At 41.1% G+C, this 25,981-nt stretch overlaps 1 protein-coding gene across 2 annotated transcripts in view; it reads left to right on the top strand.

Annotated features, from left to right (window-relative positions):
- Positions 1 to 25,981, top strand: part of KDM5A (lysine demethylase 5A) — a 96,143-nt gene that overhangs the window by 18,806 nt on the left and 51,356 nt on the right. For both annotated transcript variants that reach the window (XM_089671767.1, XM_089671766.1), the window contains exons 3-18: positions 4,057 to 4,179; positions 7,012 to 7,182; positions 7,410 to 7,541; positions 8,562 to 8,664; positions 8,812 to 8,897; positions 11,749 to 11,907; positions 14,681 to 14,800; positions 15,190 to 15,348; positions 16,090 to 16,271; positions 17,368 to 17,530; positions 17,651 to 17,770; positions 19,654 to 19,848; positions 19,927 to 20,108; positions 21,140 to 21,264; positions 24,728 to 24,878; positions 25,425 to 25,542. In XM_089671767.1, the coding sequence (XP_089527893.1) occupies positions 4,057 to 4,179; positions 7,012 to 7,182; positions 7,410 to 7,541; positions 8,562 to 8,664; positions 8,812 to 8,897; positions 11,749 to 11,907; positions 14,681 to 14,800; positions 15,190 to 15,348; positions 16,090 to 16,271; positions 17,368 to 17,530; positions 17,651 to 17,770; positions 19,654 to 19,848; positions 19,927 to 20,108; positions 21,140 to 21,264; positions 24,728 to 24,878; positions 25,425 to 25,542 (2,289 nt within the window). The remainder of the gene's footprint in view (positions 1 to 4,056; positions 4,180 to 7,011; positions 7,183 to 7,409; positions 7,542 to 8,561; positions 8,665 to 8,811; positions 8,898 to 11,748; positions 11,908 to 14,680; positions 14,801 to 15,189; positions 15,349 to 16,089; positions 16,272 to 17,367; positions 17,531 to 17,650; positions 17,771 to 19,653; positions 19,849 to 19,926; positions 20,109 to 21,139; positions 21,265 to 24,727; positions 24,879 to 25,424; positions 25,543 to 25,981) is intronic.

Raw genomic sequence — 25,981 nt, 5'->3', positions numbered from 1 at the left:
GTGACGAATCAAGCGCAGGAAGGCCACGCCAGGCAGGAGGGCATCGGTGGCCATCGCAGGGTATGCACGGGATCCGGTAGGTTGGAGGTGGCCATCCTTGTGTTGGGGATGGGGAGCACCGGCTGCTAAAAGCACACACACAGCCCCATAATAAAACACACACAGCACACAGTTAACCCTTTGATCGCCCCAGATAGTAACCCCGTCCTGCCCAGTGCCATTAGTACAGTGTCAGTGCTTTTTATTAGCACTGATCACTGTATTGGTGTCACTGTGGATGTCAGTGGCACCAAGTCAGTTCCCCCCAGTGTCACAAGGCCCGCTGCAGTCCTGCTATAGGTTGCTGATCACTGCCATTACTAGTAAAAAAAAGATTAAAAGAAAAAAATTCCAGTATTTATACCGCCATTTGCAAACGCTATAACTTACACCTGAACCAATTAATTCACACATATTGGGACATGTAGCAGAATACAATTTGGTGTAAATTTTTTGATTTTTAAAACTATTTTTACTGGGCATGTTTAATAGCAAAAAGTCAAAAATAGTTTTTTTTTTTTTCAAAATTGTCATTTTTTTTTTGTTTTTAAATTGACATAATAAAGCTATGGTATAATTGCAGTTTTTTATATTTTGGACTCTTTATTTTAAAGAAAAATGTAATTTCATAAGCTTTATGGGGGCATGGTTGGGGGCAGGGCTTGTGGCGGGGTTGGGGGACGACCCGGGGGTGGGGTTGGAGGCGGACCTGGGCAAGGTTGGGTTGGGCAACTGGTGAAAAGTAAGGTTTGTGCCTGGCTAGTAGGTCTAGACTCGAAATTTTAAGCCCTGGGTTAGACAATAACCCCTTAACAACAAAGGTAAAAAAACAAATCTTAAAATGAAACTCTAGGTAATAAAAATGTTAGAACAGACAGGATTTTTGATGCAGAAGAGACATGCTTTGTCTCTTCTGCATTAAAATTACCTACCTTCCTGTCCCCCTCCTCCAACCCCTCCCTCCGGTACAGTGAGCTCACTGTAGAAATTCAGCAGTGCCAAAGCCGATGGAACTCCTGCACATACGCAGGAGTGACGTCATCCACACGCCGCCAATGAAAGCGGGCGACGACAGAAGCTGGATGCTCAAAGAGGTCAGTGGACAGTGGGGCAGGACAAAGCATTGCTGGAACCGCTGTGAGTGTGGTGCCTCCTTAATGCCTGAATACAGTTCTAAAATTGTACATTTTTCAGGACAAATTGGACCTTCATGTGGTGGTAAATGTTAATGGATATTGTGTGTTTGTGTGCGTGTTTATTTTTGTTTTTTTTTTGTTTTAATGATGAAAGGAAGACTAACCCAAAATTGTAAAATAAAAAAAAAATAAAATAAAAATGTATTGCTATAGTGTTTGCTGTTATAATGAACCACCACAAAAGAACAACCCAAAATAAATTCTCCTACTCTTTACGATCAAAGCGATAACACGTGTGTACATTATTTGTTGTTTGTACTCCTAGCAGGGCTCAGAAACAATAGTGCACACTTTGCTTTTGTATCCTATCTAAAACATGCTGACCCTGAGCCTGACCTTGACACTGACCTAGATTCCTTTTTTTTTTTCCAACTACTTTTTGTTTTTTTTATTCTTTTCTAGCAAGAAGAAAGGATACAATGTATCCTTTTTTTTTTTTTTTTTTTTTTTTTCGTTCAAGTGATAAAAGAGAGTACTGAGGTAGGCTGTACCGTTTTTGATCACTGAGCCAATCACAGGCTTCCACAGCAACTGTGATTGAGAGCCAGCCCTTTTTGATTCCTGATTGTTAGTATGAGACCTGGCTCTGTCAGTGATGGCTTGGTCTTTGTGCTGGGAGTGTACTGTGCAGCATGCTTCCAGCACAAACACAGGTATGCACATATGCAGCCCCAAGGAAGAAGATGTTTTTGAAGCCGTATATGTATATTCCCTTTCTGCCCTATGCTTCATTCATAGTACCCATACTGTTAAGTTCTCCCAATGCAACATATTCCGTGATTAGGAGACAGGCAGATGAAAAGTTTTCCTCCTCCAAGCCCAGAATTTATTTAAGCTGCAGCTACTATGATTTTTTAAAACCACAACACAAAAAAATTATTTCAACTGCAACAAATTCCCATCTCCCTCTGGTTCACTTCTTTTCACAGATGTTGCCAGATATCCCTTGCAGTAGCTTGATCTTTGGTGATAATCTTTCAGACACTATTGACAAATGACAGAAAGTGGTAGATGCTGCTGTCTTTATTACAGCAATGAACATTGTCAGGTGGTTGTAGTACACGTAGACCTGTGCTAAGGTAACCATAACAAGTTGTTTACCAATGTGGAGCCTCAAGGGTGGCTGTTCAGGCTCAATATTAAAATGTGAATCTGAAAGGAATTTTTTTCCAGTTGTAATTAGAACTCTTGTTGAGTTTTTTTACTGCTTGTTATATAGATTTCTCCTCGCTTCCTGCCATGGTCATTGGTTTCACCAGACAGCATGTGATACAAAACAGCAACACAGGTATTAATAAAAATGCCTTTCTTTAGCAGAAAAAGGTAAATCTAGAACCATATAGTAAAGAACAAGTAACTCTGGCGCACAGGAGTAAAGTAGTGTAAGAGTGAAAAGGATAAAAATATAAATGAAAAGATAATGGCAATATTGGCATACAAGTACTTTAAAACAGGGAATGTAAATGCATTGGTGTACAATAAGTCCTTATAAGAGTCTCTCAGGCAATTTGCCTGGAATCTTTTTAACACAAAAAGATGGCAGCCATCCTCGGAGCAAGCCAGCTCTGTATGCAGGGACAGAAGAAAAGAGATAGGAGGCGCCCGTCTGAGTGTAGTAATAACACTGGGCAGCACACTGGCTAAATGGTTAGCACTTCTGTCTGGCAGCACTAGGGTCGTTGGTTCGAATCCCAACCGTGGCACCACCTGCCTGGAGTTTGCATGTTCTCCCTGTGCTTGCATGAGTTTCCTCCGGGTACTCCGGTTTCCTCCCACACTCCAAAAGTCATGCTGGTAGGTTAATTGGATCCTTTCTAAAAATTGGCCCTAGTATGTGTATGTATGAATGTGAGTTAGGGAGCTTAGATTTTACTGCCCCTTGAGGGTTAGGGACTGATGTGAATGTACAATATGTATATGTAAAGCGCTGCGTAAATTGACGGCGCTATATAAGTACCTGAAATAAATAAATAACACTGTATTTAATAGCAAAGGATTGAAAACACTCACAAAGGAAGTAATAAAGTAAGCTCATCTGTGTATATGAGAGATGACTGTTCCTCAAAACATCCTGCAGTCACCACTAGGTGGTTAGTGCAATAGCAGCTGTTCTGATGGAGATGGTGAGAGACAATGTAGTGGTCAATCCTGCAGAGTGGTGGTGTTTGTAGATCCGCTCCAGCGGCGTTTGTGCAGGAAGGAGATTAGTGACCAGCCTGGAATACACCAGCAGAATGTGACATCACAGGAAGAGGCGGAGGGTCAGTGGGGAGGAAGAGCACAGATGTGGGAATGTCAGGCTATGCGCTCGGAGCCTCTAGCTCCTTCTATTGGCCACCTGCTGGCACCTGCAGGACATTTTGAGGAACGGTCATCGCTCATATACACATGTGCTTATTTTATTATTCCCTTTTGTGAGTGTTTTTAATCCTTTGCTATTAAATACAGTGTTATTACTTCACTCAGACGGGTGCCGCCTGTCTCTTTTCTTCTAAATCTAGAACCGGTCAGACTTTTATTGCTGTCTGTGTCTCTATCGCTCCTTTCCCCCCATTTCTTGCATGGTGAAAACTTGTCCCAGGACAGGAAGTGCCTGGAAATCTCTCTAATGGATTCCTAAATAGCAGTAAACTTGACAAGATTAAAATTCCTCCCCTATCTATCATAAATTATAAAAAAAAATTTTTGGCTGTGCTTATAGTTTCCTGTAGATACATTTTTTATTTTCCTGTTCATTGTACTACAATTACACTTTTTGATCATCGATAGTGTTTTTATATTACTTAAAGTAAAAATAAATAAAAGTGTTATTGTTTGCTAGGCAATAACCCGTGTGAAGCTTGACTTTTTGGATCAGCTGGCAAAGTTCTGGGAGTTACAAGGCTCCGCACTGAGAATCCCAGTGGTGGATCGCAAGCTGTTGGATGTCTATGCACTAAGTAAGGTATGACTTTCACTACATAAACACCGCTTTTTATTAATGGATGTCGGTGATGAAATGTGGATGTGATCTCAGGGCTGCAGGTGCCTGTTACTTGTATTATGTTGCCTGATGGAGGGTGCTGGGAGAACATTTCAACTGCAGGAAGAACATTGCCTTAAAATGCTATATTGCAAATGAGGCCTGAAAATGCCTTTTTGATATTTGCACAGTTGTGGTAATTCTTCTTTAGTGCCAGCAACTCATTGTTGCCTGTTCATTGTTTTCCAGCCGCTTGCTGTCTGGGGCAGTTTTGACATTTTTCATATACCTGTTAAAATCAGCCTTTTTTTGCTAGAAAATTAGCAAAACCTTATATATTTTCTGAAAGTAGAGGCCTTGGAGCATAAAGCAATGCTTTAAAAGCCTGTACAGATTACCAGAGTTAAACGTGAGCTATGGCAATAGAATTATTGCTCTCCAGTGTTCGCCGCAATACCTTGTGTGGTGCAATCATGGTTTACATACAGTGGATATACAAAGTCTACACACCCCTGTTAAAATGTCAGGTTTCTGTGATGTAAAAAAAGGAGACAAAGATAAATAATTTCCACTGTATGTGTGTCGGATGTATGTGCGTGTTTGCATTTAAAGGATTTATATAGACTTTATTATTTTTCTTTGTATCTGTAACAAGAATCCATTTTTATTATTCCCTTTGATGTCATCACTGGGCTTATAAGGTTCCTGTAAAGGCAGCTGCTGGGAGGTCAGTTCATAGCGAAGTAAGCACACCCTCAACACTACATCTCCCAAGAGCCCTTTTCCTACACACAATCTGTACAGTCGTGGCCACAAATATTGGCACCTCTGCTTTTCTGTCAGATGATGCACCACTTTGCCCAGAAAATTATTGTAATTACAAATGTTTAGGCATTCTCATGCTTATTTTTTTTTTGTTTGTTTGTATTGGTATGAAACAAAAAAAAGAGAAACAAAAAATCCAAACCTGACACATCCCGCTCAAAATTCCAAAAATGGACTTGACAAAATGATTGGCACCTTCTCAAAATTGTAATAAATAACTGCATTCCAAATTTGTGATGCTCCTGTATTTTGAAATTAAACTCACCTGTATCAATTAACAGGTGCGACAATATAGAAATCAGCAACCAGTTAAAATGGTGAAAAATTGAATCAATCTTTCTGTTTGTCTCTGTGTGCCACATGGAACATGGAGAAGAGAATTTGAGAACAAAAATTATGGAAAAGCATGGACAATCTCAAGGGTACCAGTCCATCTCCAGAGATCTTAATGTTCCTGTGTCCACTATGTGCAACATTTACAGCCCATGGCACTGTAGCTAATCTTTCTGGACGTGGACAAAAGAGAAAAACCTGATCAAAGATTGCATTGAAGGATTGTTCGAATGGTGGATAAAGAACCTCTATCAACTTCCACACAAATTCAAGCTGACCTTCGGGAACAGGTTACAACTGTGTCAGCTCCCACTATACATTGCCATCTGAATGAAAAGGGACACTATGGTAGGAGACCCAGGAGGACCCCAATGCTGACACAGAAACATACAAAAGCCAGATTGGAGTTTGCCAAAACTTACCTGAGGAAGCCTAAATCCTTTTAGGAGATTGTGCTGTGGACGGACAAAACAAAATTACTGCTTTTTGGTAAAGCCCATCATTCTACTGTTTTCAGTAAAAGAAATGAGGCCTTTAAAGAAAATAATACAGTCCCTACAGTGAAACATGGTGGGGGTTCATTGATGTTTTGGGGTTTCTTTGCTGCTTCAGGCACTGCGTGTCTTGACTGTGTGCATGGCATTATGAAATCTGAAGACTACCCAAGAAGTCTGGGGTGCAGTGTAGGACCCAGTGTCAGAACGTTTTGGCTCCATCAGAGGTCATGGGTCTTACAGCAGAGCAAAAGCCAAAGCATGTGTCAAAAGGCACCCAGAAATGCTTTCAGATAAAGCGCTGGAGAATACTGAACTGGCCATCAATGCGTCCAGATCTCAATCCCATAGAGCACCTATGGAGAGATCTCAAAACAGCAGTTGGGAAGATCTGAGAGACCTGGAGCAGTTTTCGAAAGAAGAATTTTCCACAATTCCAGTAGAGGTGTAAGAAACTCATTGATGATTACAGGAAACAATTGATTTCAGTTATTTATTCCAAGGGGTGTGCTACCAAATGTTAACTTGAGCCAATAATTTTGTCCAGTCCATTTTTGGAGTTTTGCGTGCAATGTGTCAGATTTGGGTTTTTGTTTCTCCACTTTTTTTTGTGTCATACCAATACAAACAAAAGAAATAAACATGAGAATGCCTAAACATTTGTAATTGCAACAATTTTCTGGGTGAAGTGGTGCATTATCTGACCGAAATTCATGAGTGCCAATATTTTTGGCCATGACTGTAGGTATTTTCCTGAGAGTCGATGCAGCAGCAATGTTTTACTTGGAAAGAAATCGATGTGTGAATGTGGAGTGAGACAAAGAGGAATAAGGGATAGGCAGACTTCTGTAATCCAGCAGGCAGGGCTGTTAATGCGAATTAGGACTGCAGAGCAGAAAAGGTAAGTTGTCAGGCCACACTGAAAATTTGGAACACACTGGATTTCTGGCAGATCAACAGGTAATTCTCATGTACTTGCAACTTTTTAAAAGGAATAAAACATGGTGAACTATGCATGTACTGCACAAATCTAGTACATATTTGTGGGTTTTTACATACACTTTAAATGACAGCAGCTTATACCTTTTTTTTGGATGTATCTTTTTGTTAATTTGGCTTTTCACAGTATGTTTCTAAACACTTGCTTCCTCCCCTGTTTTAGGTGGTTTCTAGCGAAGGAGGCTTTGAGGTTGTCAGCAAAGAGAAAAAATGGTCAAAAGTTGGTAGCCGTCTAGGGTACATGCCAGGCAAGGGCACAGGGTCTCTTCTGAAGACCCACTATGAGCGTATTTTGTACCCATATGAGCTCTTCCAGTCTGGGATCAGTCTCATGGTAAGATCATTTCTCTTGATAAGCATGTTCTGCAGGAGAATAACAGCTAAACTGAGTGTTGTTTGTCTTATGAGGAGTCATAGACATAATATTACCCTTTTGGTTTTTGAAGAATTACAGGTCTCAGCATGAATCCTTCGACTTTGAATTTTTTCATTTGTGCGAAGTAGTAGGACGTTTTCAGGTTGCACAAAAGTGTCTTTTTTTTCTAATTTCTGAACAACCAGGGTATGCAGAAACCCAATCTGAAGGCAGAGGAGAAAGTGGAGGTGACGGAGCCCTGTGAAGATCCCAAAGAATCTGCAGGAAGTGAAAAAATCAACATTCCTCTGAAGAGATCTCGGCGGATCAAGTCAGAGGTATTTAGATTTTTTCTTTCTTATTATTTTAATATCTCTATCTCCTTTTTGCTTCTTGCATTTTCACCAAAAAAGCAGATACACCCAGAGTAGGAAAGGGTTACCACACATGTCAGGTTGCTGCCTGTGTATGCTGGAGAGATTTCCCTTTACTTCCTGTCCGGAAGTGGCAACAGGAAATATCACAGCAGTTGGCCTTAGTACTCCTCTTGCTTTCTCTTATGACAAGTTTTCAATATTTTAGCATTACCCCTTCTCAAAAAAGCCCCCCCCCCCCCCCCCCCCCAAACTGCATCAGAATCTGTCTCCCAGACCTATAATATTGCCAGTGGGGGTATGTTCCCTATGTGAAGGGTGCCAGGTAACCAACATGCTTCATACTGTCAAAATAATAACCAATCCAAGAAAGTTTCCGCATTCCAAATTAGTTTTTTGCTCAACTGCACAACAGGTTTCAAGCATCCCTACACTCTTCATCAGGTACATGTAAAACTAACAGACAAGGTAAGTTCAGTTAAAACCTAACTATTTAAAGTAAAGGTAATCACAAAGTTAGGCTTTAGATAACAGCTGAGGACAAAGCTGTGGCAGAACAAGAACCATCCCTTTAAATTCATGTACATTCAGAAAAGCACAGATAAATCTCTGTGCTTTTCTGAGACTTACACAACTTTGCTACACAGCTTAGCCCTGCCTGGAATGGGAAGAGACCTGAATTTTCCTTGTGGCAATCAAGTAGAGCTTACAGGTCTTGCCCCCTCCAGCAGATTGAACTCATCACCCTGTCACTCTGCTCTCTTTCCCTATCAGTATGTCCCTTGCTAAACATGAGCACTGTAGCACAGCTGGATGGCTCCTTGTGCTGCTTCTCTGAACTCTGCTTTAGGGGATTGCAGGAGGCTATTACCATGTCAGATTCAGACACTTACAATTTTTTAACACTTAAATATTTTTTTTTATAACATACTTTTTTAATGAATTTGTGAGTTTGTGGTTTTATTTGTCATGTTTCATCTTTAGCAAGAGATTGTGGAGAACCGAAAAGGTGCCGAAGTGAAGAAGCTGCATGTGCTCGGAGCACCCAGGGTGATTGGTGTTAGTGATAGTGTTAAAGACCGAGCTGGTGAGAAACTATAAAAGTTTTTATTATCCAGATATTTATTTCAGGAATTTTTTTTGACAATCCCACAAATGTAATCACCATGACTTAAAGAATATTATTGACCGAGATTTCCAACATATGTGGTGGTGTGATTTTTTTCCTTTGCAGATGAAATGTTCAAGAAAAAGAACTCAAAATTAGAGCTGTTTGGAATGCAAATGAGAAAGAAGAAAGGAGCCCTATCAGTTAATTTCGTAAGTAGGATCAAACATCCCCCATATTATCCACATGTTTTGCTTCTTTCCATTTGTAGTGAACGTGAGATAGTCTAGACCAACTATTTTCAGGGATCCTCCACAGGTCGCTAGGGGTTCCTTGAGATGTGGCTATTTGACCTCCAATTTGATGATGTCTGCATAGTTCCAGGGCCAAAACCACTTGGCCGAGCCAGTTGCAAGACATGCCAATGATCTTTTTAGCATTTTGTAGGGGTGACAATTAGACCACCACTGTAAAGAGGCATTCTTTACACTGGCCATCAATATAGGGGGCATTTTTCCTGCTGACCTCCAATGAATTGGTTTCAGCAGGGATGCCCCAAGGAAGTGAAAAAGCTGAGGAAGTCCGTTTAGATTTGGGAGCTTCAAATTCAGGCCCAGACTCCTCCTGCAAATGCTTCTCCAGAAAAGAATTTAAAGCTGAACTCCTGAAGCGAAAAGATCTTTACCCTTGCAGTGGCTGTCCCTAGCCACTTGAAAGATTGGCTGCTCATTTTGCTCAGGGGATGATAAGTAAGGTGTTTTACTTGCCTTAACCCTTGTTGCTGCAGGCTTCCTCCTCTCCCTGTAACCAGTCCCTCAAAGCCTCTTCCTTTCACTGACCTGCTGGTCACACCTTCTTGATGTCACCCTGTACAGTACAGGACCAGCATTCCTGCATTGTATGGGAGGAGCAGAGGACTCACCCACATTCCCAAGCATTGAACAGGGGAGGTGGTTGCTTGGGTGTGGGAAATAAGGCAAGTTTATCACTTCTCCATAATCTCCTTGGCAAAACGAGCACTTACCCCTGGCAGTGGGGAGGGTAAAAATGTTTGATCCTGGAGTTCAGTTAAGTGCCTGTGTTGGTGAGATTTTGTTTGCAACAGATGTTTTTTGCACTTCTGAACACGTCTATAGGCTTAAAAAACCAGCTCGAAGCAGATCAAATGTTGGTCAAATGTGCCTGTCAATGAATTCTGAATAAGTAGGAAGTGTCTTAAACTGATGTAAAACTGATGCCATTGGCTGAAGCCCATAGCCAGTCGATGCACATTTAACTTTAGTTGCCCCATCTCTAGTCACTTTAATAATTTAAATTCTTTAAGCTGATTAACCTGCACCGAAATGCTCAAGGCTGTTGGATACCTGAGCCCCTATTCCAAACACTTTGCCTAATCAATCTGAGTCAAGCTGCCCTTTGCTAAGGGAATGTTATTCTATGGACCATTATAGAATTAGGAATTCACAGCAATGCAAGCTTCTAGGTCCAAGACCACCTTGTAAAAACAATGGTCTCACACCAACAATCAGGAAGCATCCTGATTGGTTCCTGACCATGTAATCACTATGAGAGCCAATCGTAGCAATCACATGGGTTTTTTTTAATAAGAAATCTAGCTCAGCTGGCGTTGTGCCTTGCACAGAGAATGGCAGGCTGCAGCTGTTGTGGTGAAATTCGGACAGTAATAAACTGTAAAAACAAATTATTAATGCTTAAAGCAGAGTTCCACCTGAAAAAAAATAAATAAAAGTCAGCAGCTACAAAAACTGTAGCTGCTGACTTTTAAAATACAGACACTTACCTGTCCCTCGGTCCAGCGGTGTCTTCACCACTGCTGATTTCACTGGCCGTCTTCTCTCCCTGGTGCCAGCATCTTCAGTGTGGGCATCCGGCTGTGATAGCTTGTGGCTTCACAGCCGGGTGCCCACTGCGCATGCGCGAGAAGTGCTGCGGTTTGTGAATGGCCCCGTAGTCTTCTGGGACCTGTCATGTGTCCCAGAAGACTACGGGGAGAGAGGGGGGGCATATAGGCTTCAATGAACTGGTCAGGAAGGGTTTAAAAAGCCACGCTGAAATCAACTGGTTGTTAGGGAGGTGCTGCAGTAGACCTATTTTTTTAAATATTTATTGCAGCACCACCCCTAATAACATGTCTGCCTCAGCACAGCTGGTTTCAGATTAGGGAAGTTAGAGTAGAACTCCAGGCAAAATACAAAAGTTCCTTATATGGACATGAAGATTTCCTTGATATACTTGTAAATCTCCTATTTGTAATCTCTTCCTGATTTCGGAATTTGCTGTGGTCTCAATTCCTGGCCAACAACGCTGTAATGTAGCATTATTAGCCAGTCACCGCACCCATTGTAAATAATGTTGTCAACCAGCCCTTCAAACCCTCTTTCTTCATTTAGCTATGCAGTGACCCCATCCCGTCACTGCCTTCATTGGAAATTGAGACTAGCAGACATTTACTAACTAACTGCTCCTCCCACTTCAGCTTCATAAAAATTTGCTCACTACCCTTATAGGAAGAAGAGATAGAAAGGGATGTGTTGTCACGTGACCTGAGTTACTAGGTTAAAACAATGGTATTCAGAAGTGCTTCTAAAAAATAAATCATGGTTCTCTGAATAGCAATAGTAAAGAAGACCTTCAAAAGAGAAGTATGGGATTTCGTTTTTTTCAAAATCATACTTGCCTAGGTGGATGCAGCATCGGTCCCCCGCCGGCTCAAAGTGTGAGAACTCGGCAATCACATGACCTCTGAGTTCTCACACCTGCTCTGAGCAGAGAGCAGTGACTGTCAGTCACAGATATCTGCTCTGTACAGAACGAGTGCAAAATGAACTGCACTCCTGTGATCCACAGGAAAAGTGTAGCCAAAAGCGCTTTGTCTGTACTTCAAGTGTAGCTGGTCCAGATTTGCAGCTCTCATACAAATACAACATCACTGCCATATACAGAGCCAACACACTGGTATGCAATTTTATGTTGTCAAGTACATTGTAAAACATTGGAGTGTGCCCAATGCATGTTTAGCACAGTTTTTGTTGCTTGTTACAGGTGGATTTGTATATTTGCTTGTTCTGTGGCCGTGGAGACTGTGAAGAGCGGCTTCTCCTCTGTGATGGCTGCGATGACAGTTACCATACCTTCTGTCTCATTCCTCCTCTCCCAGAGGTGCCCAAAGGGGACTGGAGGTGTCCAAAATGCATTGCTGAGGTAATAACACTATATCAATCACAGAAATGTCCTCTTTCATATGCAAGTAGTGCCCAATGAGAAGTTCAGCCTACTACACCTCCTAAAGTTCAGCTTTTGTAACATGTTGCACCGAACCCCGCACCCAGCCTACACTATTCCCCCCCCCCCCTTTACCCAAGTCCCCTTTTTAATAGCTAGCGGGGTATCGTCTCCCCCCCCCCCCCCCCACTACTGTCACAAACTAAAACAAGAAAACATCCTTGTCATTCATTTACAGTGTTCTCTCAATGGAAAAGCTACAAGTCCCGACAACCTTTTCGGCTGTTGGCTTGGAGTTCTCAATGAACTACCAAGGAGCTGTTGATCATTCTAGTTCATTGAACTTCCTGTCAGAGGGTAACTGCCTGCCCCTATCTGCTGATTTTGTTGTTTGTTTTCTTTTATAATTACATTTTATTATCATTTTCCAAAAACTAACAAGCAGTTATATACAGAATTTAAAAAATATATAGGATGAAACCAGCCTATATCTCCGCGCTAAAGAAATGGTGAAAATATTATCATACGAATATAAAATTATTAAACAAATCATTAAATAGTTAAACAAAGCTGCCGTTTTAAATAAAAATCTAAAAACAGTGGCTAAAAAAAAGTACACATAAACAGCACAATATCAAAACACAATATTCAATTAATATAGAAGGACAAAAGAGAGAAAAACTTCCACCAAAAAAATAATAATATGAAAAGTTCAATTCCTTCCAGTGGTAAGTGTCTCTTTAAGACAAAGTGATCCACCATCCATATGATCCTCAGTGATTAACACCCCATTGGATTCAACACTCACCAGAAGCTGGTGAATAACCAGCAATGGAAAATTAGTAGGAATTCAATCAATCTCCTTAATAATGAATGGTTGTGAAATCTCAAACTTGATGATCAGCTAGCAGCGCAAAAGGACCTCCAATCAATAGATTATTAGTATCTCACACTCCGATCTCCTCCTCATTCAGATTGGGAAATATCAATTCCATATGTGGGCGAAATAAAACAGCCACATAGCGTATACCGTAAAAACAATCATTTTGTTGCAATAGAAAACCCCCCTTAAGAAAAGCACTCACATTGAGTAACATGGTAATGCACATTGTATATATACTTCCAATAAGATGGCCGCTGCTCACAGCAGCTAGTGACAGTCTCACCGCACACTGGTAACTGAGATCTTAAACAACGGTCACGTGCTCTCACCTCGTGGTCCCCTGCATGCATGCGGTCATCACAGATGGTCAAGCCCTGGCGCGTTTCGTCATATCAGAATTCCTCTGAGGGTGTGGCCATACGTGAAAGAGGGCGGCCTTATATAAGACCGCTCCTTATACTATTGGTTAGGTAATTCATTCTCATGACCGCCATCTTGTGGATAAATTTAAGATGACATAAAAGTAATCAATAGTATGTTTGATGGGCATTCTAAAACCTCTCTCTATACATAACAAGACTGACTGTACAAGATCAAAATTCAACCAATTGGACACTTAAATACTCCAGATCAAACCCCACATACAAATAATTAAATTAATAAATAGGAAATTCCAAGAATTGTATAAAAAAAGTTAGAAAATTTAGAAATTAAATTTAAATAAAACTAATTTAAATATTAAATTAAATAATAAAGAATTACATTTTATAAACAAATTTAGATCAACTAATAAATTAATTGACAATACACATGAATAATCATAATAAATCAATAATCACTAATAAAACAATATCTAGTTCAATATTTAAGCCATTAGGTGTTAAAGCATCAGTAAGGTATATCCATTTGGTTTCCCAATATACAAAATACCTTTTTTACGTTTTCATAGTTGCATTCTGATTGACATCAAAATAGTAATAACTATATAACTAAATAACTATAACAACTTTTCTCCCCTGTGCTTATATATCTAAAAAAAAAATAATAATAATAATGCTACTGCATTTGCCTCTAAAAAATAGGGAGATTTCTCCACTTCCTGTCCCATAGTCAAAACAGAAAATGAGAGGAAATCTCTCCAAAGTGAGTAAACTCCATGTGTCACCAGATCTAGTGTCCCCATTGGAGGATTTCCCCTCTATTAGTGTTGTGATGTCAACCCAAAATTTGGGATTTTCTTTTATTTTCCATGATAACTGTAAACATAAATCGCATGAATCTCCCTAACGGGGGCACAACTGACAAGTGTTCTAATCCCTCTCCACTTTATTCAAAACTTAAAAGAAAAAAAAAAGGTACACTTTTTAAAGGTTTGAGTACTGTTATAGTGATGGACTTTCAAGATGGCCAAAGGTTCTGAACTCAGGAGACTGAGAGCAGATGAGCTGCCAGTGCCAGAAAGGTGTGCGGACATTGCAGCACTGGAGGGAGTTGTGTTACTGGAAAAATTTGCCATATTGTTCAAATATGCTGTGTGTACTTGCACATTATGGCAAAAACCTATTTACATCTCATCTGATATGTCACAATGCTATCTATGATGAAACTTCTGGTGACATCTGATCTCAAAGGTCCAAGGAAAGGCAAAATAAAGCTGGCCATAAATGGTTCAGATATTGACTGTTTCAGCAGGGACTGGCCGAGATTCGAACCATCTATGGGCAGGCTGAATGTACCCAATTCGATTGTTGTATAACTTTGGTACAACCAGCATGTTGAATTGGTCCATGCGATTAATACCATCGGCATTGGGAAGATTGGATTCCAGATGTAAATCTAATCAGGTGACCTTTCCTTTGCTTCTATAAGGAGTGCAGCAAGCCACGTGAAGCATTCGGTTTCGAACAGGCCGTGAGAGAGTACACCCTACAGAGCTTTGGAGAGATGGCAGACAGCTTCAAATCGGACTACTTCAACATGCCAGTTCATGTAGGTGTTTTCATTCTTTGATTTGAATTCTCTTGCTCTCCAAAGAGACATAGCGAAGGGAAGCAAACTGCTGCAAGCGAGTGCAGGCAGTAAGAGTTGCACATACCTGCAGCAGCCTCCCAAACACTCCTTGCATGTGAGAATGGTCTGCGATTTAGCCCTTTGTGTTCCTGCACTTACCTGCAGCAATTTATCGCCCTTCTTTCCAGTGGCTTTATAAAGTATAGTCATACACAAGATGATAACATTTAAAAGAAATCGCCAAGCAGCTAGAAAAATGTCTGCATTACAGTTGCTCATTTTGTTACTGAATATTGAGTTTTGTCTAAAGCTGTCTATGAACATTTTAACAAAACTTCTTGATAACTCCATCTTCCTTGTCTATACAGATGGTGCCCACTGAGCTGGTGGAGAAGGAATTCTGGCGCCTGGTTAGCTCCATTGAAGAGGATGTCATTGTGGAATATGGGGCAGACATTTCTTCTAGAGATTTTGGCAGTGGCTTTCCAGTGCTCGATGGCCGCAGGAAACTTTCCACAGATGAAGAGGTGAGGGGAAGCTTGCACTGATTACAGGTTCTCTTTAGAGCTAATGTATTCTTTCAGCAATGTAGTCTCAGCTTCACAAGTGGGCAGTACCTGGGGCAGTCTGTATGCAAATGCTTACCTAGGAAGTCTCTCTCCTCCAGAATGACATCTACTCATCAAAGCATTTTGATATTTGCATAACTCCTTGCAAGGGCCAGCCCATCGCTTACATCAGGGCTATAAGGCTCTTGAAAAGAGTATTTTCAAGAAACTATGTACAGCACCCTGCTGGAACCTTCCAGCAGCTATGATCTGCTTGCATTGCATGGAGAAACATGCAGTCCCAATGCTGATGTTTCTGGGTCTAAAATAAGGTATGTAATGAAAAAGAAAACGTTTTATTTAAAATTGTCATTAGCATGTTGATCAGGGGAGAGGGAGGAACCAGGGTTAAATAAAATATATGCAGATTTAAACTCAGTTTTAAAGTGGTATTAAAGTCATTTTGTATATTTTTACCCAGAAATAAGCTTATAATAAAGCTTACCTGTAGGTAAGATGAACGTTTAGGAGATATTCTATGGAGAAGTGCATACTGGTACATTATGATATTACCCTTTTTTTGTTTGTTTTTTTTTATGCGTTTACTACCACTTTAAGGTCTCTCTGAGATCTGAGTTTTTCGCTTGCTTTTATGTTTTTCTAAAAGTCAATGTAACACCTGTGTACAACCTGTTAATTCTTGTTTTCTTTAAATGACAGGATTATGCTCAGTGTGGGTGGAACCTCAATAACATGCCTGTTCTCGATCAGTCTGTCCTGTCCCACATCAATGTGGACATCTCTGGCATGAAGGTGCCCTGGCTATATGTGGGGATGTGCTTCTCTTCTTTCTGCTGGCACATTGAAGATCACTGGAGCTACTCCATTAATTACCTTCATTGGTATGTTTCCAGCTCCTGCATACCTAACTTGCTTAACTTTTTGTCTTTTTTTTATTTTTTACATTGATTGTTTTGCATCACTTGTAGTTATTCAGGACTTGTCTTTATTAGCAGCTGGTAAGACCTTGCACATACAGGGTGTGTGTGCAACCACCATGTCCCAGTAGACAGCTGCTGGGACTGCCGGCATGGGTATCCAGGCAACAGCTGTGCATGTGTGTGCCGGTAAATATGGTCCTACATGGGGCACCGATTAAATCGTCTCATGTGAACAAGGCCTGACACCCAGAGGACCTTTTTATAGCAAAGAGGAAATACTGCTGTATTGCTCCACACTGTGGAATGTGCCATAAAATTCATACAGGTCACGTGACTTTGAAGTTCAAGTGACTGGGCTTTTCTCCTGCTTTCTTTTTCATTCATTAAAATAAACGTCGCTTTTCTTGCTTTGAAGTTTCCAAGGCAAAAAGCATTAAAAGCACATTGCTGTGCAACATTATGGCTGCAATAAGGTCATTCTTCTGCTTTATAAAAGAGGTATCAGCTTTAGGAGGATAGGATTTCAAGATTTTAAGTAAAATTCCAGGCTTAACTAGTCTTCGTATATGCTCCCTCCCTCTCCCAACACATATGCTGACTAACCTGTGTAAGATGTGTATATACTTGCCTATTTTCAGCCTGCTCTGGTCCGGTCACGTGATCTGGCTCCCCTGTGTCTGCCAGCAGTCGCTGTAGAGAAGAGGAGGGAACATCAACAACGGATGGGCATTGGAAGCCTATGGGTGATGTCAACGCTCCTAGGCATTCCCAGCCGTTGTTGAGCATTCTCTCCTCCCCCCTGCAGCCGCTGATGACTGACGCGGAAAATCGCGTGACTAGATTGGAGTGGGCTGAAAATAGGTAACTTCATACAGTAGCTCTCTTACTCAGGTTGGTCAACATGGGTTTTTGGGGGGTTGGGGAGCATTTTTAAGACTAGTAAGGTTTAGCCTGGAATTTAACTTTGATGTACATTGAACAGCTTACCTGTATTTTCTTATTTTTTTTTTTTTTTCTCTCACATCTATTAAACCTTTCTCCATAATATTCTGTGCAGGGGAGAGCCCAAGACTTGGTATGGTGTTCCATCTCATGCAGCGGAGCAGCTAGAGGATGTCATGAGAGAACTGGCTCCAGAATTGTTTGAGGCTCAGCCAGATCTGTTACATCAGCTTGTGACAATCATGAACCCCAACATCCTGATGGAACACGGTGTGCCGGTGAGTCACATGAATTTGACAACGATGTCCTTGCCATCTTTCATTGATTTTTAAGAAAACTGCAAATCACTTTTGTTTTTTCAAACTTTTTTTTTTTTTTTTTCGTACTCTTGATTTTAGGTTTACAGAACCAACCAGTGTGCTGGAGAGTTTGTGGTCACTTTTCCTCGTGCTTACCACTCTGGGTTCAACCAAGGCTACAACTTTGCTGAGGCCGTAAACTTCTGCACAGCAGACTGGGTATGTTCACCTAAATAGGATTGTTGTAGGATGTGTCTTATAGGTCAGATTAAAGCCCTGGCAAAAATGTAAATGCTGTGAAGAGATTGAAGGTATAACAAGGAGAAGTGATGTTTATATCGTATGATCCTGCCACATGACATTTTGAGATGGCTGCTTTGTGGGCTTGTTGTTTTTGTTCTGCAGCACCCCATAAGGTCACCCACCTTGCCCTGATGTGATTGGCCATTTTTTACCCCTGGTTCACATATGTGCGGCCATGTGGGCCACACAGATGTGGGCACAAGAACCCATTCATTTGAATGGACTCCCATGCCCCGGTACACGCAGGGGAGAAGTCCCTGTACTACTTGGGAAATTACAGCCAGCACGGGAACCGAGGTTCCCAGTATGGTTGCGATTTCCAGTGTGGGCGACATGCCATTAGAACTAATGCCACTCTCCTGCGGGTCCCACATTCCTCGGAACTGGCTCACAGTCTCCACTAATTCATCCCAAAGGTGTTCTGTCAGGTTGAGGTTAGGACTCTGTGTAGAGCAGTCAAGTTCCTCCACCCCAAACTCGCTCATCCATGTCTTTATGGACCTTGCTTTGTGCACTGGTGTGCAGTCATGTTGGAACAGGAAGGGGCCATCCCCAAACTTTTCCCACAAAGTTGGGAGCATGAAATTGTCCAAAATGTCTTGGTATGCTGACGCCTTAAGAGTTCCCTTTTCTGGAACTAAGGGGCCAAGCCCAACTCCTGAAAAACAACCCCACACCATATTCCCCCCTCCACCAAACTTTACACTTGGCAAAGTCAAGCAAGTACCATTCTGGCAACCGCCAAACTCAAACACGTCCATTGGATTGCCAGACAGAAAAGCGTGATTGGTCACTCGAGAGAACACGTTTATACTGCTCTAGAGTCCAGTGGCGGTGTGCACCGCTGCATCCGACACTGTGCATTGCAATTGGTGATGTAAGGCTTGGATGCAGCTGCTCGGCCATGGAAACACATTCCATGAAACTCTCTACATACTGTTGTTGTGCTAATCTGAAGGACACATGAAGTTTGGAGGTCTTTAGCTATCGACTCTTCAGACAGTTGGCAACTTCTGCGCGCTATGCGTTGACCCCTCTGACATTTTACGTGGCCTACCACTTCGTGGCTGAGTTTCTGTTGTTCCTAGTTGCTTCCACTTTGTTATAATACCACTAACAGTTGACCTTGGAATATGTAGTAGCAAGGAAATGTCACGGATGGACTTATTGCACAGGTGGTTGATGTACTGTGCAATTTTAAATGTTTCACCTGTGACAAAAGATGTAATATTTTTACTGGGTTTGTGAATTCTGCAGTATCTGGATATATTAAAGAAAAAGATAACTTTTGTACTGGCTAGCCTATTATTATTATTATTATATATATATATATATATATATATATTTTTTTTTAGCCAATGTTCCATCCTCTTACGTTTTTTATTCTAATGCTAAGTTTATGCATTTATTTTATACTTTAGAATCGGAAGTCCCATGGATCAGGTTACTTAGGGAAATTGAGTAAATTACTTTGTGGAAAAATGGGGAGACCTCACTTGCTGTATGGTCATTGGGGCACAAAGTGACAGGGGAATGTCCCTGAGGACAATAGACAGTTAAATACTTACAGAGATTCTCTATTCAAAATTAAAAGAAATGTGTTATTGGTATGGTGGCTTGGTATGCCAGGCTTCTCATGTCACCGATATATCACAAGTTCCCCATAAACCGGCCCCATAAACCCATACAGTTGACGAGTACCATTCAAAACAATAGCTGGTTAGTGCATGTTACTGGAATTGGCACACTTGGAAAAAAAAGGCTATATAAATTAATTGTGTTTGTTCTATCCTTGGTAGCTGCCCATCGGACGCCAGTGTGTGAATCATTACCGCCGTTTGAGGCGATACTGTGTCTTCTCGCATGAGGAACTGATCTTCAAGATGGCAGCTGACCCTGAGTGCTTGGATGTTGGCTTGGCAGCAGCTGTGTGCAAAGAGATGACCATAATGATTGAGGAAGAGACTCGCCTGCGGGAAGCTGTCCTACAGCTGGTAGGCTGTTCAGTTTGTTAAATTTTGTGTTGGTTCTTTCCATTCTTCTTTTTTTGAGAAATGCTGTTTTGGTTGCAGGGAGTCCAGCAGTCAGAAGAAGAAGTATTTGAACTTGTCCCAGATGATGAGAGGCAATGCTCAACTTGTAGAACAACTTGTTTTCTCTCGGCCCTCACTTGTAGCTGCAGTACTGATCGTCTTGTGTGTCTGCATCACGGCGAGGAGTTGTGCTCTTGTCCAATGCAGGACAAGTGTCTCAGGTGAGCATCCTTGTAGCAGGTTTGTACATGGTCATACATTTAAGCTACCCTAACTTGTGCTTTACTGGGGTATTTCAAAAGCCTAAGTCCCCTTTCACACTGACTGTCTGAATGGGTGCACTTGTCAGTTTTTCAGGCTGATCTGATCGGACCATTCATAGCTCTTTATGGAGCACATGGACACCCACCAGCATCCGATCTGATCCTGTATGCTAAAAACAGATGGATGGGTATGTGTTCTCCAACTGTCCAGCAGATCGGATGGAAACGGACAGGTGGGTCGTTTCCATCCAACCATAGAGAACAGCAGGCTGTGTCTGTGTCCACTCTACACAGCGGGCTGTGTCTGTGTCCGCGCTGCATAACGGAGCAGACACAGACCTGTCGTCCGCCTGCTCAGCAGGGATCAGTGGAGAGATCCCCCGCTGAGCAGACGGATCCGCTAGGAGTCCACCCTGTTTGGAAGGGGCCTTACACACTAGTCAATGATTTATTTAATTTTAAAAGTGTGCAAATAGGTCTTATTTCTGACATTGACAACATTAAAGCGCTTTCTTCTTACTTCCTTGTCCCCTTTTGACAGCCATAAAGGAAATATGTGTGGAGTGTCATTGGAACAGGAAGGCACAGAAAGCATTAAAAAACACTGTCAGCTTTTCTAACTTTTCCACTCTACTAAAAATGTGTTTTTAGTTTTGTCTGTGTTCCATTTTTCTCTTCACTTCTTGTTAGGACATATTTTTTTTTCTAATAATTATTTATTTTTTAACTTTGTTTTTTGGTAATATAATGGTTTGCACCATTGGTTTATGTAGCGCAGCATTTTTTCACTTCACTTTATGATTGTATAACAGATGAATTAATATTTTTACATACAAAATAAAAAAAACAATTATACGTTTGAGGTAGAAATACACTTTTTTTTAACACTTGTATATATTTTAGGACTGCAGGCTGCATTTGTAAGTTTGCCCCCTTCTTCTTTTGTTTTTTTGTTTTTTTTATTGCTGCATTGTGTTTGCTACTTCTAGGTACCGCTACTCTCTGGAAGATTTCCCTGCCTTGCTATATGGTGTAAAGTCACGGGCGCAGTCTTATGATACCTGGGTCAGTCGAGTAACAGAAGCACTGACTGCAAGCCTCAGTCACAAAAAAGGTGTGTCAATGTGTTTGCAGAGGAAGGTTTATTAGGTTGGCATTGCTAACCCACAAGGCTAATCCATTTTAGTTTTGGAATTGCCAAAAAAGTCTAAATAATTTAGTCCTTCTGCTGCACTGTTCGATAAGTGCAAAAAAAAAAAAAAAAATCTGTTCATCTTCCGCGAAATCTAGTGCTGCCATGAGTATTTTGTAGTGTTCTCTCAAACAATGGTATTGGGAAATGTTATTAGTACTACAGAACACCTCACCCATATGTTACAGAGAAGAGTGAGTAAAAGGCGTTCAGTGCAGTGCTAGCACACTTCCTATCATAAGGTGACAATATTGCTCATCCTCTAGACACAATACAGCGAGTGAATGTTGTAGTTCTAGGACAGGAATTGTTTTATTGCAAGAGCACGAAGTGAAAATATAAGAGCAAAGCCTGAAAAAAAGAAAACTAATGCAGCCATCATAACTTAGGACTGGTAAGCTGAATTTAAAAAAAAAAAAAATTTTTTAGATACAGCTTAAGAAGTTTCTCACAGCCATCATTTAAATTCAAACCGATCTTGGAAGATTGAATCCATGTGTAAAAAGTCCAGTCCAGGGTGTGTGCCAGACTAAAGAACTGAGAGTACAAAACGTTTTAATGATGGTGTTCATTCACAACTAGACAATATGATGTTCGATACATATGGGGATTTTTTTTTTTTTTTCTCTTTTTCAAACCCAGCGAGCTGAACGAAAAAAACTGACAGCTCATCGTACTAACTAAGCGATGTTAGTGCGGCGATCTCCCCTGCTGAGCTATTGTGTTCTGACAGGAGGACTGCTTTTCCCCCCCTGCCAGACAACACTGATCAGCGCTCACAGCCGTATGCTTGTGAGTGCTGAATGGTCGCTGGTTTTCCAGCATGCCCATTCGATAAAAGCATCATTAGACTGGCTCCTGTTGGACAGGCTGCTGTACAAACAGGCCAAATGTCAGTCGGTTTCTGTTGAACCAGCCGATATTCAGCCCATGTGCACCAGCCTTAAACCAGCCACCCTCTTTTGGGAATACAAAGATCTCAAATATTTTGTATACTTGGAATAACTGAAAATGACAGTTACCCAAATAAAAGCAGGATTAAAATCAAAATCAAAAATGTATTATATTGTAGCTTATCAGTTCTTGTATGTGGCGGCTGCATACGTGTATTTTCTTTTTTTTCTTCCTTTTATTCTCACCAGTTGATCCAGCCAGTAATGTTATTTTTCATCTTCCTTTAACAGACCACACTCTCCAGCAAAAGTGGCAGTTAGAGGGTTTGGACAAACCATTTAACAATGACAGGCGTGCTTACAATGGTCAGCCTTTTTTACTCACGTAAAACCTTTATCCCAAAAGGAAAATTTTTTTTCCTATAACGGCTTAAAAAGTGTACCTGGAGATCAGCTTTACATTGTTAGATGCAATAGCAGAGTTGGGTCTACTTGACTAATGCCACCCTCTCCCAAGATTGATAATGCGACTATTCAAAGGTGTCTCCATTGCTCCTCCATCCAGAGTGGAAACACCCTAAAACAGGAAGTGTATTACTGGCCAAATTATCAGGTGAAAAGGATAAAAAGCCCTCAAAAAGAAAACTAATTAGGCCACCATAGTTAAAGATTGGCAAACTCAATAAATTACATGTTTTTGTTTTGGGGTTTAAGAGCACTTTAATTAGAAAATAATATATAGAGTACTCAAGCATTCTGCTGTCAAAATACAGCCCTTGGGCACTTTGTATGTGTCTTCTAAATATTTAATGTTAGTTATTGTGCCATTTTGAGTCCTTCCAAGTATTGTACAATAGTTTAGCTCTGAGGAAGAGGGAGGTCCTTGTACTCCCGATTTTAGCTGTTTTTATATTTATAGATTTTATTGCTTCCTTCAGCATAGCATACATGTAAAAAAAAACTGTTTTAGCTGTTTTATTGTCTTTGGAATAAGCACCAGCATTGAAAGATCTTGGACACTCCGTACTTAGGTCAGCACACTTATTGGTTTCCTTACACACAGACTCAGACTCATACAGTTATATATAAATGTCATTCACCTTCCTCAACCATGATCCTTTTATGAGTTGAAATCACCACCTTAAAAAAACACAACAGAGGCTTCAATAAATCTCCTCTCAGGAACGCTATGAACAGTTCTCTGTTGATTAACAACAAAAAACAAGCTGTGGCTATGGCCAACAAGCCAGGTAGTCATCCAGTTACACGACAAAATGAAAGAGAGAGGAGAACCATGCCGTGTTGTACAGGGAACGTCAGTATAAATATACATTCAGGAGAAATAAGACACCCCCTCCCCCCACCCAAAGACACATACATCCTACAGGTTACAAAGAAACTCTCTCCCCACCATTTCGACAGATAAAGGCATTGTTGTCACATAGTCCAGGAACAGGAATTCACTGGCCAACAAGACTGCTAAGCAATGTACATGAACAATCCAATATAATTATTATGTGAACCCCCTCACTAAGCTAATACACATAAACACATACATCCCATAATAGTTTGCTCCCAAACCAGACAAACAATAGAGCAATGGGATGCAACCACATAATACCAAACAATCCACAACCCCCACCCCACCTATCTCCTAGACATGTCTACACAATAATAGGACAGATCACCCTGTACCCCTAACAGGCACAGGGTGGCTTACACATAAGAGGGATATGGGGAGCTGAGACAGGGGTCTCCCCACCTCTCCAAAGTGAGCCGGGTTCCATGGGCCCCCCACCCAAAGTGACTCCCGTCATACGGCCCCAGAGACTGAGCAATGCCAGCAGGAGGATGAGTCATTATCAAATATTTTAGCTAGCCTAGCAGGAGTCATAAATACGATGAACAAATTTATAATGTATAAGCTGATCCCGAGCAGAAATGAGCCTGACAAAGGGGGCATCCCAAATATCCTCCCAATCCTCTGTATCAAGATCAGGAGTGGGAGGAAACAGGGACTTATATATACGGTAGACAAGGGTTTGAGTAGGTCTTCATCTCGTAGCATAGTTTCTATGTCTGAGGGGGCAAAGGTGACTGGGGCCCTCCCAAACTGTGATTGACATGCATGTCTGAGCTGTAGGAACCTAAAGAAATGCCTATTTGCCAGGCAGTGTATAAAGCTTTCAACTCATGAAAGGATCGCAGGACCCCATTGTGTACTATATCCCCAATGGTCTTGACCTCATAGCGTGTGCACACTATCTGATCCTCATAAGTAAGAAAATGGGCTAAATGAGGCTACCTCTCTTGATTGTATGTAGAATCCCTGTAGTACAGTATTCGTATAACCCTCTCCCAAAGCACCCCACATGCCAACAATTGTGGCTCGGGTGCCCTATGTTTTGATCCATGCATATGCTAGTTCGGTCAAACCTGCAGTTTATTTTTTGTTGTTTCATACAGACTGATCTCTCCTGCTCTCTTCACAGACATCATAGAGCTGAAAGTGATGTTGGAGGATGCCGAGGACCGGAAGTTCCCTGAGAACGAACTTTACCGGCGACTCAGAGATGCTGTAAAGGAGGCAGAAACCTGTGCCTCTGTTGCTCAGCTGCTGCTCACCAAGAAACAGAAGCACAAGTGAGACTGTTTGCTTTTCAGTTGTATAGCAACACTGGCTTTTTGTTTTTTTAGGAAGGCAGCTTTAATTAGTGGAGAAGGGTTAGAACCTCTGGTGACTTTATGACTAAGCCCTTTCTGGGAGAAACCCATCAGCGTGAGGAGCGTCAGGGTGAACCTTCTGGGGTTTTTTTTTTGGTTTTTTTTTTTTTGGTTTTTTTTTCCAGAACAAAAAAAGTTTAACCAATGCTGATATCATTAGAATGCGTGCAGTCTCTGCTTGCAAGAGGGCTAAATTTGACACATTACACTTACCTTCCACCATCCTTTCCACAGATATTTAATGGAGATCTCCATTTATACTGGAAATTAACTAGGAAATAATTTGCAAGTTTATGTATTGAATTGGTTAATTATCTGCTGGGTACTATCTGCTTTATTACTTTTATTATCTATGTCTGGGGATTTTCATTGAGGAAAATGTTATCGCCTCTGTACATGATCTGTCATGATGAATGTATTCCCTCTATGAGGATCAGCTGCCTCATTTGTTCTTGTTTTGTACAGTAAGCTGAGTCAGGACACTGGGAAGGCACGTACTAAGCTCACTATGGAAGAGTTGAAGGCCTTTGTCCAACAGCTGTTCAGCCTGCCCTGCGTCGTCACACAGGCCCGTCAGGTTAAGGTGAGCCCATGCAATTATGATCATGTCTTTTACATCTAGAATGACGTTTTATTTATTTTTAATAAATGGAATGTAAAATGCAAGAAAATCCAAAAAAAGATCGATGAAGGACAGGATGTCTGCAGCACTGGCAATCTAGCACTCAGTACAGCAGGAGTAAGCAATCTCAGCTCTCTAGCTGTTGTGGAAGTAAACATCCAACGAGGCAATACATGACTGACAGACACAGACGTGACTCCCAGAGACAGAAGCTTGATGGAATTTGTAGTTTTGCAACATCTGGGGTGCCAAGATTGCCTATTCCTGTATTATAGTATAAGTGGAATTCTATGGAATTATTTAGTATTGGGGTTAGGTTATGGATTAGGGTTAGGTTTTAGAGCAGGGGTATTGAATTAAAATTCAAGGTCTGGTTACTAAAATTTTTCGTCTGGCCAAG

Source organism: Staurois parvus, unplaced genomic scaffold (genome assembly GCF_062004578.1).
Source record: "Staurois parvus isolate SC_StPar_1 unplaced genomic scaffold, SC_StPar_1.0 ptg000114l, whole genome shotgun sequence".
Taxonomy (NCBI): Eukaryota; Metazoa; Chordata; class Amphibia; order Anura; family Ranidae; genus Staurois; species Staurois parvus.
The sequence above is the reverse complement of the archived record's forward strand: the minus strand, read 5'-3'. Positions and strand labels throughout refer to the sequence as shown.